Genomic DNA, 18,862 nt, shown 5'->3' on the forward strand with positions numbered 1-18,862 from the left:
ATTAACCAAAAACATCTGGTATGACCAATATATGAAGCATTCCAGGCCAAATCGGAAATTATTTTGCTTTTGCATCTCAAATTTTTTTAAACATTTTTTTTCTTTTAGAAGGGTGATGTGGGGTGATGTGAAACATGGGGGGATGTGCAACACCGCCGATTTCTGATCTACAGTTCGATATTGAACGGAGCCAAGTATTGCCATTTGTTTGTGTCCTCATTTGTTTTTGATATAAAACTCACGAGACAGCTCGCAGCAAGGTTTGCTGTACGTAAATTGACTTAAATTTTTCGAGAAGGAAATATTTCTCGCGCTTTACATTTCTAGTCGTTTCGTAAAGGGTTTTAATTTATTTTATAGATAAGAATGTGTTTATTGTTGGTTTTTAAGTGTTTTTAAATATCTGTTTATATTTTGTGTTTCCATTGCATTGTATAGCGTACAAATCATTTTTCGCAAAATATCATATTTGGGGTGATGTGCAACACTTTTTTTTGGGGTGGACGTAACTACTTTTTACGTGACATTACTGCGATTCACATGATGAATAGAAAATGCTTAGTTATTTTCCTTTAATTATATTCATTATTCAGTTATGAATAAATAAAAAATTAAACAAAAAAATTTTTTTCTTCTTTGATGAAATCTCCACTTTTTAGAGGTCAACTTACCTTAATAAATTTTTTTTTTGTAGATTTCGATTAGTTTGCATTGAAAAAGCCTAAGATTAATAATTAAAGAGATTTTCATCGATATTTATGCATTTCATACCTGAATTTTACTGGTGTTGCACATCACCCCAACTTTTTTGGAAAATGCAAAAACAGACGTTTTTGAAAAAGCGAAAAATTTGTAGAAAAAATTTAAAATTCTGAAAATCTAATAATGCAGGAATATTCTATTATAATGCCTCTAAGTCATTCAATTTTGAAATATTTAAAAATTTAATTATTTGACATGTTTTTCGTCCAAAGGAAAAAAACGTTGCACATCACCCCACATCACCCTACTCTTTGAAATGAGCTACCTTGATTTTTTTCAAATTTTTTCATAAAGCGGTTCAGGAGATACAGATTTTTGAAAAATGACGTTTTTTACGTAAATTTTTTCTTTAAATGCTTATAACTCGGTCAAAAATTGATCAAATTGGACGTTTTAATAATGAAAAGTTTTGTTTTCACGCGTAGTTTTTAATAAAAATATTTTTAAAAAATTTTTAAATACTTTACGATAAGATTTTAAAATTTTTAAAATAAAATTTCATTTTTCACAATGTATGTATCGATCAATTTTTTCAAAATTTTTTGTAAGTAACTAGCACTAAATTTACAATTTTTAAGCCTTGTCCGATCGTGGCCAAACGATGGGATCTCTTTATTTAAAATTTTTTAATTTTTATATACACAGTGAAAACGGTAGACCTAACTTACCATTTGACGAAATCACAATTTTACACAGAAAGAAGGTTAAGTTTAGAGAGACTCAGTCTGAAAACACATTTGCTGTGAAAAATTTGTGTTATTTTGTCAAATGGCAAGTTAGTCATTTGGCCACCACTGTGTATATAAAAATTAAAAATTACAAAATAAATAGATCCCATCTTTTGCCCACGATCGGACAAGGCTGGAAAATTGTTAATTTAGTGCTAGTTTCTTACAAAAATTTTTGAAAAAATTGATCAATACATACATTGTTAAAAATGAAATTTTATTTTAAAAATTTAAAAATCTTATCGTAAATTATTTAAAAATATTTTTATTAAAAACTACGCGTGAAAACAAAACTTTTAATTATAAAAACGTCCAATTTGATCAATTTTTAACCGAGTTATAAGCATTTATAGAAAAAATTTACGTAAAAAACGTCATTTTTCAAAAATCTGTATCTCCTGAACCGCTTTATGAAAAAATTTGAAAAAAATCAAGGTAGCTCATTTCAAAGAGTACTAAAAGAAAAAAATGTTTAAAAAAATTTTGAGATGCAAAAGCAAAATAATTTTCGATTTGGCCTGGAATGCCCCATATGTAATAACAATAAGGTTGCATTTTTTGCATTGGGATTCATTCACATTCATACCCAAATTTAAATTATGTCATATTTAGAGCTGTGCAAAATAATTCGAACCGAACTGTTCGAATTTTTTCGCCTAGTTCGAATGTCGAAAATTCGACATTCGAGTTAGCTTAGTTCGAATGTCGGTTTTTCGACATTCGAACTAGCCCAGTTCGAATGTCGAATATTCGACATTCGAGTTACTACAAAATTCGAACCGAACCGAGTTTTGTTCGGTTTTAGTACGCTAAAATGTCGAATATTCGACATTCTAGTTCGAATGTCGAATATTCGACATTCGACATTTCGGCGCCCCAAAACCGAACTAAACTCGGTTCGGTTCGAATTTTGCACAGCTCTAGTCATATTCTATGGTATGTAATAATATTAAAATTTTTTTAAAAAACTAAAAATTAAAATAGCTATGTTAAAAATTAAAAGTTAAGTATATGAGTGATATTGAGAATATGTATTATTTTATAGATTAAATAAATTCTGATGAGAAGACCGGTACCGGTTTCGAAACGTAAATGTTTTATACACATTTGATGTCCTAAAAAAATGGCAATCACTAAACTATTATTAAATTTATTATATGGGACAAAACATCAAACAAACTTTTGAAAATTTAATTATTTATATAAAAAACTAATATAATTATATAATTTTCTGCAATACAGGGTGTATGTTGGACAGTACGGCGTCACGAGGACCACCCAACGTACCCCCCCGAAATCCGACAATGAGCCGTCTTAATGGAAGGTTACCAGGAAATCAAACTACCAGTGATCATGAACGTGATCCTGATTTAGAACCATCTTGCTTAATACGCTCACCATCTGGAAATTTCTACAACATACCAAGTACGTATATTTTTAAACAATTTTTGGTCATTTCAGTACAAATAATAATAAAAAAATAAAAGCCGTTGACAATATAAAATATAATTTATTACATTATTATTATAAATAAAAATATAAAAACTGCTGCAATATGTTGAAATTTTTGTTTTAATTTCCTGATAACTTTGCTTCTTCACAAAAATTTTCATTTTATGAATACACTGCAAGCCCGATCAGCGGTCACCCGATCAGTGGTCACTTGTTTACGTCGTTTGTAGATGGGGCGGGCGAGGGGCCATAAGGGAGTCGAAAAGTTGTGGCAGTAGCGTATACATTAAAGTCGCTCTGGCCCCTTAAAAAAAAAATTCAGTAGTCAAGTAATGGTAACTTTTACAAAGTCGGTCCAACTTCTCGTGCCAGAGGTTGGGCCAACCATACAGATGATAACGGTTCGCCGTCTAATGGCAACGATGGTTGGCCCGACAACTCATAAGGAAGTTGGCCCAACTTACAATGCATATGTTGTGCCAACTATACATTTCAATGGTTGGTCCAAAGACTGACGCCAAAGTTTGCACAACTTTAGATGCGTAAGTTGGGCCAACCACAATTTTTAAAGTTTGGCCAACTTCAACAGCCAAAGGTAAAAAATTATTAAAAAACTAAATTATTTAAACAATTAACAGGTTATTATTAGCGGGAACATCAGATATAACCTTTACCTATTATTATTAAACACAATCTCATACATACATTTTCGAAAATATCTAACGCTCGCTGGGATCGACCTCCTAACCTAACGCACCGAAGACTTATACACTGACCACTACGCTACGCTCACATGGGAGTGCATAACGCAAAATGTATATTAAAGCTGCAACCGTCGGGCCAACCGTGGCCCAGAGTTCGGCCGACCAAAATAATGTAAGTCAATTAAACTGCGTTTCACATAGTTTTGCCAACCGTCGGGCCAACCGTGGCCCAGAGTTCGGCCGACCAAGAAAGTTTAAATCATTTAAACTGCATTTGACAAAGTTTTGCCAACCGTTGGGCCAACCGTGGCCCAGAGTTCGGCCAACCAAGAAAAATCAAGTCAATTAAACCGCGTTTCACAAAGTTTTGCCCACCGTCGGGCCAACCGTGGCCCTGAGTTCTGCCAACCAAGAAAGTTTCAGTCATTTAAACTGCATTTGACATAGTTTTGCCAACCGTCGGGCCAACCGTGGCCCAGAGTTCGGCCGACCAAGAAAGTTTAAGTCATTTAAACTGCATTTGACAAAGTTTTGCCAACCGTTGGGCCAACCGTGGCCCAGAGTTCGGCCAACCAAGAAAAATCAAGTCAATTAAACCGCGTTTCACAAAGTTTTGCCCACCGTCGGGCCAACCGTGGCCCTGAGTTCTGCCAACCAAGAAAAATCAAGTCAATTAAACCGCGTTTCACAAAGTTTTGCCCACCGTCGGGCCAACCGTGGCCCTGAGTTCTGCCAACCAAGAAAGTTTCAGTCATTTAAACTGCATTTGACATAGTTTTGCCAACCGTCGGGCCAACCGTGGCCCAGAGTTCGGCCGACCAAGAAAGTTTAAGTCATTTAAACTGCATTTGACAAAGTTTTGCCAACCGTTGGGCCAACCGTGGCCCAGAGTTCGGCCAACCAAGAAAAATCAAGTCAATTAAACCGCGTTTCACAAAGTTTTGCCCACCGTCGGGCCAACCGTGGCCCTGAGTTCTGCCAACCAAGAAAGTTTCAGTCATTTAAACTGCATTTGACATAGTTTTGCCAACCGTCGGGCCAACCGTGGCCCAGAGTTCGGCCGACCAAGAAAGTTTAAGTCATTTAAACTGCATTTGACAAAGTTTTGCCAACCGTTGGGCCAACCGTGGCCCTGAGTTCTGCCAACCAAGAAAAATCAAGTCAATTAAACCGCGTTTCACAAAGTTTTGCCCACCGTCGGGCCAACCGTGGCCCAGAGTTCGGCCAACCAAGAAAAATCAAGTCAATTAAACCGCGTTTCACAAAGTTTTGCCCACCGTCGGGCCAACCGTGGCCCTGAGTTCTGCCAACCAAGAAAAATCAAGTCAATTAAACCGCGTTTCACAAAGTTTTGCCCACCGTCGGGCCAACCGTGGCCCTGAGTTCTGCCAACCAAGAAAGTTTCAGTCATTTAAACTGCATTTGACATAGTTTTGCCAACCGTCGGGCCAACCGTGGCCCAGAGTTCGGCCGACTAAGAAAGTTTAAGTCATTTAAACTGCATTTGACAAAGTTTTGCCAACCGTTGGGCCAACCGTGGCCCAGAGTTCGGCCAACCAAGAAAAATCAAGTCAATTAAACCGCGTTTCACAAAGTTTTGCCCACCGTCGGGCCAACCGTGGCCCTGAGTTCTGCCAACCAAGAAAGTTTCAGTCATTTAAACTGCATTTGACATAGTTTTGCCAACCGTCGGGCCAACCGTGGCCCAGAGTTCGGCCGACCAAGAAAGTTTAAGTCATTTAAACTGCATTTGACAAAGTTTTGCCAACCGTTGGGCCAACCGTGGCCCAGAGTTCGGCCGACCAAAATAATGTAAGTCAATTAAACTGCGTTTCACAAAGTTTTGCCAACTCTCTAAATTTGAATCAGCGAAAAGTCGCTGATTCACCAGCCCAGAGTATGCAGCTGATGAAACAGCGTATATACGCTGGAAAATCAGTGCATATACGCTGTTTTATCAGTGTATATACGCTATTTCATCAGCTGCATACTCTGGGCTGGTGAATCAGCGACTTTTCGCTGATTCAAATTTAGAGAGAACCGTCGGGCTAACCGTGGCCCAGAGTTTGGCCGACCAAGAAAGTTTAACTCAATGAAACTGCGTTTCTAGAGTTTTGCCAACCGTTGGGCCAACCGTGGCCCAGAGTTCGGCCGACCAAAAAACTATAAGTCAATTATACTGTTTTTCTTGAGTTTTGCCAACCGTCGGGCCAACCGAAACTGAAAGTCTTTTAAACTACGTTTTGATGAGTTGTGCCAACCTTTGTCGCCAAAGTTGGCCCGACGGTTGGTTAAACTCTGCATTTAATGGTTGGCTTGCAAAGTCGGGCCAACTGTAGGCACTAGTACTTGGCAAAGTTGGGCAAACTCTGGCAACCAAAACTTCGCTTGCCAAAGTTAGGCCAACCTTGGGCCAACCTTCAAACTCTGGCGGCCAACCTAAATTCGCATCTGGGTTATAAACGATTAGCCTGCATTCATACTGTATGAGGTATAAGGATCGTTTTTGAAGTTAAAGATTTTTTTAAACAAAATTAGCTTAATCAGGAGAGTTTATGACGTTAAAAATTTTTTAAACAAAATTTTTACCTCAAAAACTATCCTTAGACCTCAAACAGTATAAATGCAGGCTAATTGTTTATAACATTTTTACAAAAATATGTCTTTTTTTTAAAATTATGTAATATACGTTTTCGTAGTAATTTTTTGCGTAGAATCGAATGGAGTTATCAGTTTTTTAGGAAAATCAATTTTTCTTCATTTGTTTATATCAAATTGTTTAAAAAATTTTTTTTAAACAAAATTTTTAACGTCAAAAAATATCATTAAACCCCATGTCAGGATCCCAATAATTACTTTTTTATATCTGCGTTCCTGTGCCCATATGACCATTAATGGGTTAAAAAAGGAAAATAATGTTTATAAAAAAGTTAAAAATATATTGTTAAACTGTTTATAATAATAATATATACGTATATAATTAATAAATGTATTAGGGGAGAGCAGTAAATGTCATATCAACTTTTAAAATACACTGATATAGGCGCTGCTTAGTTAGCGCAACGCACAAAAACTCGTAGCGCAAACTTCAAAAATTTTTTTTTAAAAAACATCAAAAAGCACTTTAAAAATTTAACCACTTATTAAAGAAGGTTTAAATTTTTAAAAAATAATTTTTTTAGGAAATTCCATGATGTCCTTAGCATATTTTTTTAACAATAAAAAATTATTGTTTAAACAAATTATTGAAAGTTTAACTTTTCTTAACTTTTTTTTTAATATTATAAAAAATTCACATTTTCTCTACAATTTTGAATAAATGACTTTTTCTCGTAGAATCAATAGTTTTTGAAATAAAAATTCTCAAAAAAAAATCATTTTTTCAGTTACCAATTTTTCAAATCTAAATATCTTGAAAAAAAAATTTTTTTTGCAAAACTATTTGGCACAGTTATTTAGTATCCCAAATACTACAAAATTACCAAATTTAAGAAAAATCGGTTATCCACCATTTGCTTTTCGTATGGAACTGCCCTCAAGTAAATATTTACTTAAATCAAATAAATAAAAGCAAAAAAGTTGAAATACAACCGAACGAGGGTTTATAGAAAATAATTATTTGAAAATGTTTAATTTTGCCATAAAAAAATTAACATTATTTAAACAATAGAAAATAATAACAATAATTTAAAATTAATTGAATCAATTTAATTAATATTATTTAATTATATTATAATAGGTAATTATAATTATATATATATATAATTATATTTTTGTAAGTCCGTTGTCACTTAAATAAATAAATTATAGTTATATATAATAATTTAACAATAAAGATGCTATTAAGTAAATAATAAAAATTAAATATTATAATAATAATGTATAATAATAAAAATTTATGTAAGTGGAAATAAATAAGTAAAATGTCTTCCGAGCGAGCGAGAAATATGACGCTAGTATCAATTAAAATAATTGTTTATAATGAATAAACACTTTGCACTTGTCAAAACATTAATACTTGAAGTCGATTTATCGCATTTATGAGAAATGAAAAACGAATTTTTAGGTTAGACATTTGTGAATTGACTGACAGGGATGGGCAACCATATGTCATTTTACTCATTTTGAGTCGCTTGAAGTTGCCGATTACTCATTTCGAGTCACTTGAAGTTGTCGATTACACATTTCGAGTCACTTGAAGCTGTCAATTACTCATTTCGAGACCAAATTTTTATGAATTATTCCCAGTTATTCCAATGTTATTGTAATTTTATCATAAACCCAAAATGATACCGCTTTTTACTCATTTTGAGTCTTTTCCCCAGAAACTCAGAATGAGTCGAAGGGGTATCATTTTTGTTGCACTTCAAAATTAGTATCATATGATACTCATTTTGAGTATAGGTTTTTTCTGTGTTTCAAATGGTAAAAATTTTTTTTAAAAAAATTCAAAATTTAAACCTTTTTTTGAAAATTAAAATTTTTTTTGATTAACTAACTTCTCGGCTTAATATTTTTTGACATTTTCTAAAGTAGATTTTTTTAATTTTTACATTTTTGATGTAAGAAGAGATGATTTCTTTTTTACCTGAATAATTTCTTATTATTTTATTATCAATAATCAAGAGTGATACACACATAAGGTATTGAATATTTTATTTAAACAATCGTTTAAAATAACTGGAATACATTTTTTTAAATGTAGAATTACATAAACATTTGTTTTAAAAAAACTAACACTTTATCTTTATTTTTATAAATGATATTTATTTGTTAATTTATTTTTATAAATATTTCTTTATAAATCGTCAATTTATCCAAAATACTTCATATTGGGCTCGTTGGAAAAAAAGGTACCTTTTTGAAAAAAAATAAACAAAATTATTAATTTAAAAAAAAAGTTTAATTTTTTTCAACCCCCTCCCCCCTCTACAATTTTTTATAAAATTTCATAATACTTAGTGGTTTTAAGTAGGGGAGATTGGGGAATTGTGGGCCACACTTTTTTTAGCTCAATATCTTACACAAAAAATTTTTTTTTTCAAATTTTTCGTGTCAGTGGGAGGTATAAACTAACATATATCATAGTTAGTTTCCCAAAATTATCACTTATCTTAAAGAAATTTCAGTTTTACCAAAGAGTGCAATTTTATGATTTTGAAAAATGTTGGGGAATTGTGGGCCACTGCCTAAATTGAGTTCAAAATCAAAAATAACGATGAAACATATTTATTACATGGTTAGAAATATTAAAAATGTTAAAAATGTTTAATTATTAGTTTAAAATTCGAAAAGAAAAAGTATGTAAGAAAATGAAATTAATCGGAATCACAATTGAGGCCTTGGATCCATTAACTCGCCCGACGCTCGGAAGCACGCGCTAATACCAGTCGGGTAGCAGTGAGTGGCCCAGAGGCGCTCACTGCTCACTGACTGGCAGTTGCGCGTTCCTCCGAGCGTCGGGCGAGTTATTGGATCCAAGGCCTCAATTAATTAATTACAAATTTTTAAGTAAACAGCTTTATCGCATGAATCGCAATGAAACGAATTGTTTTTGTTAAATTACTATAACTAAGTATGAGTGATTTTAATAATATTTGCAATTAAATCGCCAAAAACAAGCAATAAATACTACCCCTAAAAAAAGTGGCCCACAATTCCCCAACACGGAGAAAAATGGAGTTTGAAAAACTGGGAGTCAATATTGAAAAAACAGGACTCAGTCCAGTAAAAGTACATTAATTCATTTCCATCAAGCATTTTAGGGTATTGCGTATAGTGTATAGAGGGCCTTAGTTCCAAATGTTACTGAAAAGAGCATTGAAACACAGGCGAAGATTATAAGGCGTGCTGCAGTGTGCATAGTAGAGAAACTGGACTCATTCCTCTACTTCGAAATTTTCACAATAAAGGAACGCAGGCGCGGAACCTGTAAAAATAAATGGCCGACGCGACGCGAAACGAGTGTTTCCTTTTATTCACTTCGTCAATTTTATATAAAAAAAACAATAACCAATCATTAAAAAATGATTAAATGCACTCTTTATATATTCATATTCATTAATTCACAAGTTCTATTCTTCACACATCTTCATACTTACAATTAACAACTAAATACATCGGAAAATCTTACAATCATACGGGATTGAACACCTACCTAACCATACAACTAAATATACGTATAATTATAAATCGCACGCTTTTACATTAAGTCTCTCGGCTACGCAATCGATGGGGGAAATTTCCTATTTAAGAAACATCCCTTACCAATGAAATAAATTAGATCATGCGTGAATTTGACTTTGTAATTAATGTACACTGAAAAAAATTCTTAGTAGATTTGACTACTTTTTAACTACTTTCCTTAGTTCAATAAGTCCCCAAAGATAATTTTGAACTTACATTAATTATCAGATATGTAGTTGAATGAAGTGATAATACAGTTGCATTAACTACTTTTCTTAGTTAAATAGGAACCAATGACAGTTTTGCAGTAGAATTAACTGCTGATATGTAGTTAAAGTTACTAAGATAACTCAGTAATAAAGTAACTACTGAAAATGGTAAAATAAAATTATTTATAATTTATTATAAATATTATCGAGTTGTATTTTTTTATATTTCCCCCTACCCACTTTTGTTTACCTATACCTTATTTATTTAATGTCTATATACCTAACGGAGAAAAATCTCTAAACGTCGGGAGTTGAACGCTCGACCCTAACATTCGTAAACCGATAACCTAACCACCTAACCACGCTCGCCCGCTTCGATGAGTTGCTTAATACTTATAGGCATTCCAGACACAGTTCAACTGATAACTGTAGTTAATTTTACTACTTAAAGTAGTTGCATTTACAACTTTTCACAGTTGATAATCTTCTATAAAAATCTATAACATAAATTACATGGAAAATAATTCAACTCCTAGAAGAAGTAAAAACTACTACAAAATTAGTCTATCGAACTACTTTAAGTAGTAGAATCTACTACTTTCTGTAGTCATTTCTATAACATATCTGCAGTTACAAAGTTAACTGTAAAATTACATTAATTTAATTAATAATTTTTAAGTACATAAAACAGTTAAAATAAGTATCAAAAGTAGCCAGACTAACTAAAAAAGTAGTTCGTTTTATTACTTTTTACTCTACTAAGGGGATGTAGTTGAAAATGTCTCATGTATTTTTTTCAGTGTAAGTATGGATGTCAACAATATTCATAATATTGAATAAATAATATTGTCAACTAGTTTAAATTTGATACGGTTATTAGAATTTAATAATATATAAATAAAAAACATTAATTTTTTCTTAACCTTTTTCAAGTTTGACACTCCTCATGGTAAATTTGATTATTCTTTTTTTTTCGTGTACAAAATAGTGAATTGACCTTGAATGAAATGTATAATTAATATTCTCACAGCAATATTTAATAATTTAATTAACATAACTGCACTGCATAATAGTTAATAGTTAATAGTTGCAGTCTTGTTTAAGCTGATGAATGGGATAACTTGTGTTGAGTCCCAAAGTGTTCAGCTATGAAACTTCTAATACTATAGTGTGTACCTGTCACATATTATTCTATAAAGAAGTACTACACTGACTGTATAAATCATTTTTCCATTTTTCTCCGTGAAATGCTTCATTTTACAAAAAGCTTTGTATTATTTATTCATTTTAATTTGATGCAAAGTTTTTTTTTGGAGTCAAAGTACCAATCCCACACAATAATTAAAAAAATATTTTTCATAATTTATTCTTGAAAATCCTTGTAAAACAATAAAAACATAAAAGTCCAAAATAAATATTTCAATGCAATTTTTCAGGTGATTTAGTTTTTAAAGATGATAAAATTTTGAAAAGAACAAAATATTGCAGAAGATGTTTGGCAAATAATTTACTTAAATATTTTCAAAAAATCGTCATTTTCAATGTTTTACAAAAATTTGAATAACTTCTAAAATAATGAACGCTTTTTAATCATCTTAGGGTTTAAAGGTCATTTGCTATACTATAAGAATTACAGTCATGTAAAGTTGGCACTACTTTTTTGAAAAATTAAAAATTTTACAAGAGTTCTGGGCACTTTGGCAATAGTTCTAGAGTTTTCTAACGATTATTTAAATAGTTCTGATGATTAACAATAAAAAAGCGACAATGAAAAATCATAGTGCTAACTTTGCATAGCACTATGATTTTTGCAAAAAAGAGTTCTGACCTAATATTCTGAAAGAGAATAAAGAGTTCTAGAGTTCTCTACCAAAAAAAACAAGAGTTGTGCAAAATTTCAAAAGTTATTAACAAATTAAAAAAAGATATGAAAACAATATTTTGCAAGTTCTGAATAGAGTTCTGGCATCGTTGCGAAGAGTTCTATAAGTATGTCTTATGACATTTTGTTCTAAATCCAAAATCAAAAAAGTTACAGGGCTTTGAAATTTTCATAAATTTTCAAAATTTTAAAATTCAGAGTTCTGAGAGTTCTGAAAAGAGTTCTGGCATCATCATAAAGAGTTCTGTAAGTATTCCTAATGACATTTTGTTTTAAATCCAAAATCAAAAAAGTTACAGGACTTTGCAATTTTCAAAAATTTTCAAAATTTCAAAATTTAGAGTTCTGAGATTTCTGATTAGAGTTTTGGCATCATTACGAAGAGTTCTAGAAGTATTTCTAATGACGTTTTGTTTTAAATCTAAAATCCAAAAAATTACAGAACTTTAAAATTTTCAAAAAATTTAAAAATTTAGAGTTCTGATTAGAGTTCTGGCATCATAATAAAGAGTTCTATAAGTATTCCTAATGACATTTTGTTTTAAATCCTAAATCAAAAAAGTTACAGGACTTTGAAATTTTCAAAAAATTTCAAAACTTTAGAATTCAGATTTCTGAAAGTTCTTATTAGAGTTCTGGCATCATTGCGAAGAGTTCTAGAAGCAATTCTAATGACATTTTTCTCTAAGCCCAAAATCTAAAAAAATTACAGGACTTTAACCCCTTAACTGTTTGAGGAAAGTGCAACATGATTGCCTCAAAATTATTAAACATTAAATTCTCAGAATTCTGAATTTTTAATTTTTTAAATTTCTTGAAATCTTCAAAGTCCTCTAACTTTTTGTATTTTGCGTTCAGAGTAAAATATCATTAGAAATACTTATAGAACTCTTTATAACAATGCTACAACTCTTTTCAGAAATCTCAGAACTCTAAATTTTGAAATTTTGAAATTTTTTTGTAATTCTCAAAGTCCTGTAACAATTGGATTTTTTGTATAAAGAAAAATGTCATTAGGAATACTTACAGAACTCTTTATGATGATGCCAGAACTCTTTTCAGAACTCTCAGAACTCTGAATTTTCAAATTTTGAAAATTTTTGAAAATTGCAAAGTCCTGTAACTTTTTTGATTTTGGATTTAAAACAAAATGTCATTAGGAATACTTACAGAACTCTTTATGATGATGCCAGAACTCTTTTCAGAACTCTCAGAACTCTGAATTTTAAAATTTTGAAAATTTATGATAATTTCAAAGCCCTGTAACTTTTTTTATTTTGGATTTAGAACAAAATGTCATAAGACATACTTATAGAACTCTTCGCAACGATGCCAGAACTCTATTCAGAACTTGCAAAATATTATTTTCATATCTTTTTTTAATTTGTTAATAACTTTTGAAATTTTGCACAACTCTTGTTTTTTTTGGTAGAGAACTCTAGAACTCTTTATTCTCTTTCAGAATATTAGGTCAGAACTCTTTTTTGCAAAAATCATAGTGCTATGCAAAGTTAGCACTATGATTTTTCATTGTCGCTTTTTTTATTGTTAATCATCAGAACTATTTAAATAATCGTAAGAGAACTCTAGAACTATTGCCAAAGTGCCCAGAACTCTAGTAAAATTTTTTATTTTCCAAAAAAGTAGTGCCAACTTTACATGACTAAGAATTACTTATAGACATTAACATATAATTTTTTTCTTCTTGAAAATGCAGGCCGCCAAACTTGGACCCGAAAAATTTGAAACAATCTTATTAACAGAAAATTAATTTTTAAAATTTAAGCGTATTTTTTCATTAAATTTTCTTGTATAATCTTTACTATATAATGTTATATATATTTTCTAGAATAGTTTTTAGTACAAAAAAATTGTTCGAAATTTTTTGAATTTTTTGGCCCAAGTTTAACGGCCTGCAATTTCTAAGAAAAAATTACACGTTAATGCTTATAAGTAATTCTTATAGTACAGCGAATGACCTCTAAAATATGCCTAAGATAATTCAATTTTTACTAAAAATACTCAGAAAAGTGTCCAGATTCGAGATATAGAACAAATTTTAAAGTATAATATTGTTTCGAAATGAAAAAAATTTTTAATAAGGTTTTTTTTATTAATTTTGAAGTCGAATTTAGAAAAAATATGAGAGTTTTCATAAAAAATGAGTGCGATTACATATTCGACCAATATTTTACATTTCAAACGAATCTGCTGAATTTTGGAAAAAATATCCGTTGAAATCATAACTTGTAACAACTGCACAACAGGTGCATTTTTTACAATAAATCACTTTATTAAAAAAGTATACACTAAATGTGGACAACCAAGGCAGTTTCTTAAAGCTTAAACCTCGTAGAAATGATATTAAAAATTTCCTTTGTTTAATGCTGTAACGCGTTCTCTACACGGAGAGACCCACATTCGTAAAAATTACTAAAAATGGTTGCAATGACCGGAAATAAGGGGACTTTTAGCATAATGTGCTACAGAATTAGATAAATTTACAAAAGAAATAGATAAATTTGCTACATTGAAATAGCAAGTTTTAATATTTTTTGTAAGAGTTGTAAATGTAGCAAAAATTGATTATAGTTTTCTCTAATTTAATTAGACAAAATCTGACAAATGAAAACATTTTCCACTAAAACCTTCTATCCACTGTAGTAATTTTTGGTGAGCAAGTGTGGCTAGCGAGTGCAGTCATATGGCGCCTGCATTTCTATTGGTTGCTAACTTCGTCAATCTCCGTAAATGAGCCGATGCCATCCGATCATTGACAGTGACTATGTTTCGCGTATGTAAAATAAATTTGGATATTATCTACAATAATTAAATATAAAGTGAAACGTAGGTCGTTCGGTATCTCAGAAATTGACCATTATAAATTAATAAACTTTGCATTTATTCCTGTCCCAAGAACTATGTCTTATAATAAGTTGTTAAAAGTAAACTGCTTTCTCGTAAGTGCTGTAAATTTTCATCATTCAATATATAAGGAAACAAAGATGTATACTTTCAGTGAAATTCGTTGTCGTGCGTGCAGTTGTGTATTAGTGTATTAATTAACCGCGTCTATATATATAAGTGAAATAAACATGTGTGTGTCTTCAAATATATAAGTGTGTGTGTGTCTGTGTATGTAAAAATCCTTCCAGTTTGTCTCCATTAGTCAAGAATTGACGGGAAACCGGCGACAAAAATCCGTATTTTTTCTTTCACTCTTTCTTTCTGCATTTACAAACGACTGTAGTAATTTTACGTACACAATACTTCTGAGTTTACTACAGTTGTTTGGAACTATTGGACGAAATAGTAAGAAACTTTGCTAATTTGGTGAACATTTGTCGGGATTAGTGACTTAGTGTAGAAAATAGTAAAAAATACAAAAAGTCCCCTTATTTCCGGTGGTTGCAATGTGAAAATAGTAAATTCTAGTGTGATTTTATACAAAAATTAGTAATCTCGGTCTCTCCGTGTAAAACAAATTTTACCTTTAGAAGCTTATATTAATTTGTTATTTGATTATTAAAGAAAAAGGAGTAATTTATTGAATACTAATAATTATTATTAATATTTCTGTAGTAAATAAACTTTTATGAGTACCAATAAAAATGTAAATAATTAGCGAAATTGCTTTTATTGAAATAAGTTTAAAAAAAAATTTCTTTTTTTTCATTAATTTATACAATCTTATTTATTTTAATTAATTACTAAATTATTATTATTGCTTATAATTATTTAAATTTATATTTTATGTAACACTGTTGCGAATTATACACTAAACACTAAGAACTAAGACGGAAAAATATCGCACTCAAGGGGGATCGAACCCTAGACCTAGAGGACGCAAGTCGAATACACTAACCGCACAGTTACGCAAGCTTGGAAGTGATTGTACTTAAACTTCCTTTTGATCTATGGGAAGGATATATACGGTGCTATAATAATGAATTCACTGTATATTATATTTATTTAAAGAAAAATTATTATAAATATATGTTTTACATATTTATATACATTTTAACAAGACATTCACATTATATATTAATTGAGACTGAGAGACCTTTGGGTCAGCAGCAGACTTTCGATAGGCTGCTACTGACCATTTTGGAGGAACGCTACAGGACTATACTTTTGGGTTGCTGCGGTAAAATCTTGGGCACGTGACAGTCCCAAAGTTGTTCAGCTGCAAACCAAAGGCGGTATTCCCACTACTTCGGTGAGTGTAGCTCACCAACATTTGGGACTGTCATGCGCCCAAAATTTTACCGCAGCGCACCAAAACCATAGTGGAGCTGCTGTCACATACGCTGTTCCGCTACAGTCTCAAAGGTCTCTCAGTGTAGGTATAGCATAAAAATATGGTACAAATTATTAATTTAATTATTTATTATTTTTAAATTATTTAATTATTTATAATTTGATTATTTATTAAAATAATAATAAAAAATGTATATATTTATACATTTAAAAAAAATTTTTTAAATTTTATTATTAATAATACATAATAGTAAAAATAATTAATAAATAATAATTTATTATTATGATATACCTATTAATTAATAATTAATAATATATTAATTAAGTGTCTGATGTTATTGTCGATGAATAATGTTTTTAAAAATATTGAAAAATATTTTAATAGTTAATAAATCAAACGATGTTGTTGTTATTAATAGTGGCCGGTTTAATGCCATTATAACAAATTTTGTTTGTTTTTTAACTCCTTCGCAGTACTGATTTGGTGTAATGCCAGTTTTCTGCCAGTACTGATTTTAATACTTTTTTAACTCCGACGTATTACTGATTCGGTTTTGGAGTCAGTATACTCCCAGTACTGATCGGGTTCCGAAAGTGTTTAACTCCGTCCTAACTCCGGATATTTCTACTTGGGTAAAGCTTGCATATAATTTTAAACATATTGCAGACAGTTCGTACATAAAAACTAAACATTTTTCCCTTGGGAACCCCATCTCTATAATTTACTGTTTCTGAGATATTCCATTTGTAACAACTGCACAGCGTAACAACCGCACCTAGTCTTCCCTACTTATTTTTATTTTTGGTTCCGAAAAAACTTCTGTCTGACTAGTCACTTCTCTCCTATACTTCATTTTCTATTTTTATTATGTAGAAAAAATATGCTCACCCTCTAAATCTGGATAAATAAAAATTCACTTAACCCCTTCGCAGTCAAAACCAAAATCTCATAAGTGGGCTCAAAATGTCGACAACTTTTTAGAAAACTAAAATTTGCGCAAACGAGCATACTATTGTATTTAAAGTTGCTGATTACAAATCCGATATCAGATTTCGAAAATTCAAAATGGCGGATCCAATATCACGAACATTAAAATTAAAAATCGACTGAATTCACTTGAAACTTGTTACTCAGGGGTTTTCGGGGTCGCTGATTACGAATCCGATATCAGATTTAAAAAATTCAAATTGGCGGATCCAATATGGCGGGCATTTTCACAAATTCATCGGATTCACTTAAAACTTATTACTCAGAGGTTTTCCGGGTCTCTGATTATGAAAACGATTTTAGATTTAAAAAATTCAAAATAGCGGATCCAATATAGCGGACGAAGTTTTCTAAAATTCATCGGATTCACTTAAAACTATTTACTCTGGGGTTTTCGGGGTCGCTGATTACGAATCCGATTTTAGAGTTTGAAAATTCAAAATAGCGGATCCAATATGGCGAATAAAATTTTCTAAAATTTATCGGATTTAAAACTCGTTACTAGAGGGTTTTCGCTGATTACGAAAAACTTTTGAAACGATAATAAATACAAAATTTTCCCCCGCAGTCAGCTGTTAAGTATACTTAACGTAGTATAACGTTACTTATGACCCCAGAGTTTACCACGTGGAGATATGCGGTTGGATTTAACACTCCTTTATTTATTTTGTTTTTTTATATTTTTTTGTTTGTTCTTATATTGGATCCGCCATTTTCAAAAGCGATATTACATTTTTAATCTACGACATCAGTACATCCCAAGTAACAACTTTTAAGTAAATCTGATAAATTTTTTAAAATGGCGCCAGCCATATTCGAAACGCCACATTGTATTTTAAAAATCTTATGCTAGATTCGTAATCAGCGACCCCGAAAACCGCCGAGTAACAAGTTTTAAATGAATCGGACGAGTTTGTAAAAATGTCGTCCGCTATATTGGATACGCCATTTTTCATTTTTAAAATCTGAAATCGGATTCGTAATCAGCGATCCTGAAAACCCCCAAGTAACGAGTTTTTGAAAATGTCCACTATATTGGATTCTCTATTTTAAATTTTTAGAATCTGAAATCGGATTCGTAATCAGCGACCCTGAAAACCCCCGAGTAAAAAGTTTCAAGTGAATCCGATGAATTTTAGAAAATGTTGTCCGCCATATTGGATCCGCCATTTTGAATTTTTAAAATCTGATATCAGATTTGTAATAAGCGACCCTGAAAACCCCCATGTAAAAAGTTTCAATTGAATCCGATGAATTTTAGAAAATGTTGACCACCATTTTGAATTTTTAAAATCTGATATCCGATTAGTAATCAGCGACCCCGAAAACCCCTGAGTAACCACTGTCAAGTGAATCCGATGAATTTTTGAAAATGTCGTCCGCCATATTGGATCCGCCATTTTGAATTTTCAAAATCTGAAAGCGGACAAATTAATTTTTCTTAACTTTGGGCCGGATTTTTTTTGTTTTTTTTAATTTATTTATACCTTATAATATAGAGAAGATTTTCCAAAAAGTCCCGAAATGGGCCTGATGTGTTAAATGAGTTTTAAAACATTTTCAAAAATCACTTGCAAGCATCACAGTGGGATTTTTTACAAATAACTTTTTAAAACTGTTTACAACGTATAATTTTTAATCTATTTGAGTGTTATTTGTTTTAAATTAAAGGGTCTACGCTGTAGACAGTT

The 18,862-nt window shown here is 31.3% G+C and overlaps 1 protein-coding gene across 4 annotated transcripts in view; it reads left to right on the forward strand.

Moving 5' to 3' along the window:
- The window catches only part of LOC122507463 (teneurin-m), a 312,536-nt gene that overhangs the window by 56,608 nt on the left and 237,066 nt on the right, over positions 1-18,862 (forward strand). For all 4 annotated transcript variants that reach the window (XM_043620183.1, XM_043620184.1, XM_043620185.1 and 1 more), the window contains exon 2: positions 2,733-2,915. In XM_043620183.1, coding sequence (XP_043476118.1) covers positions 2,733-2,915 — 183 coding nt within the window. The remainder of the gene's footprint in view (positions 1-2,732; positions 2,916-18,862) is intronic.

This window comes from Leptopilina heterotoma, unplaced genomic scaffold (assembly GCF_015476425.1).
Source record: "Leptopilina heterotoma isolate Lh14 unplaced genomic scaffold, ASM1547642v1 Lhet_47, whole genome shotgun sequence".
NCBI classification, from domain to species: Eukaryota; Metazoa; Arthropoda; class Insecta; order Hymenoptera; family Figitidae; genus Leptopilina; species Leptopilina heterotoma.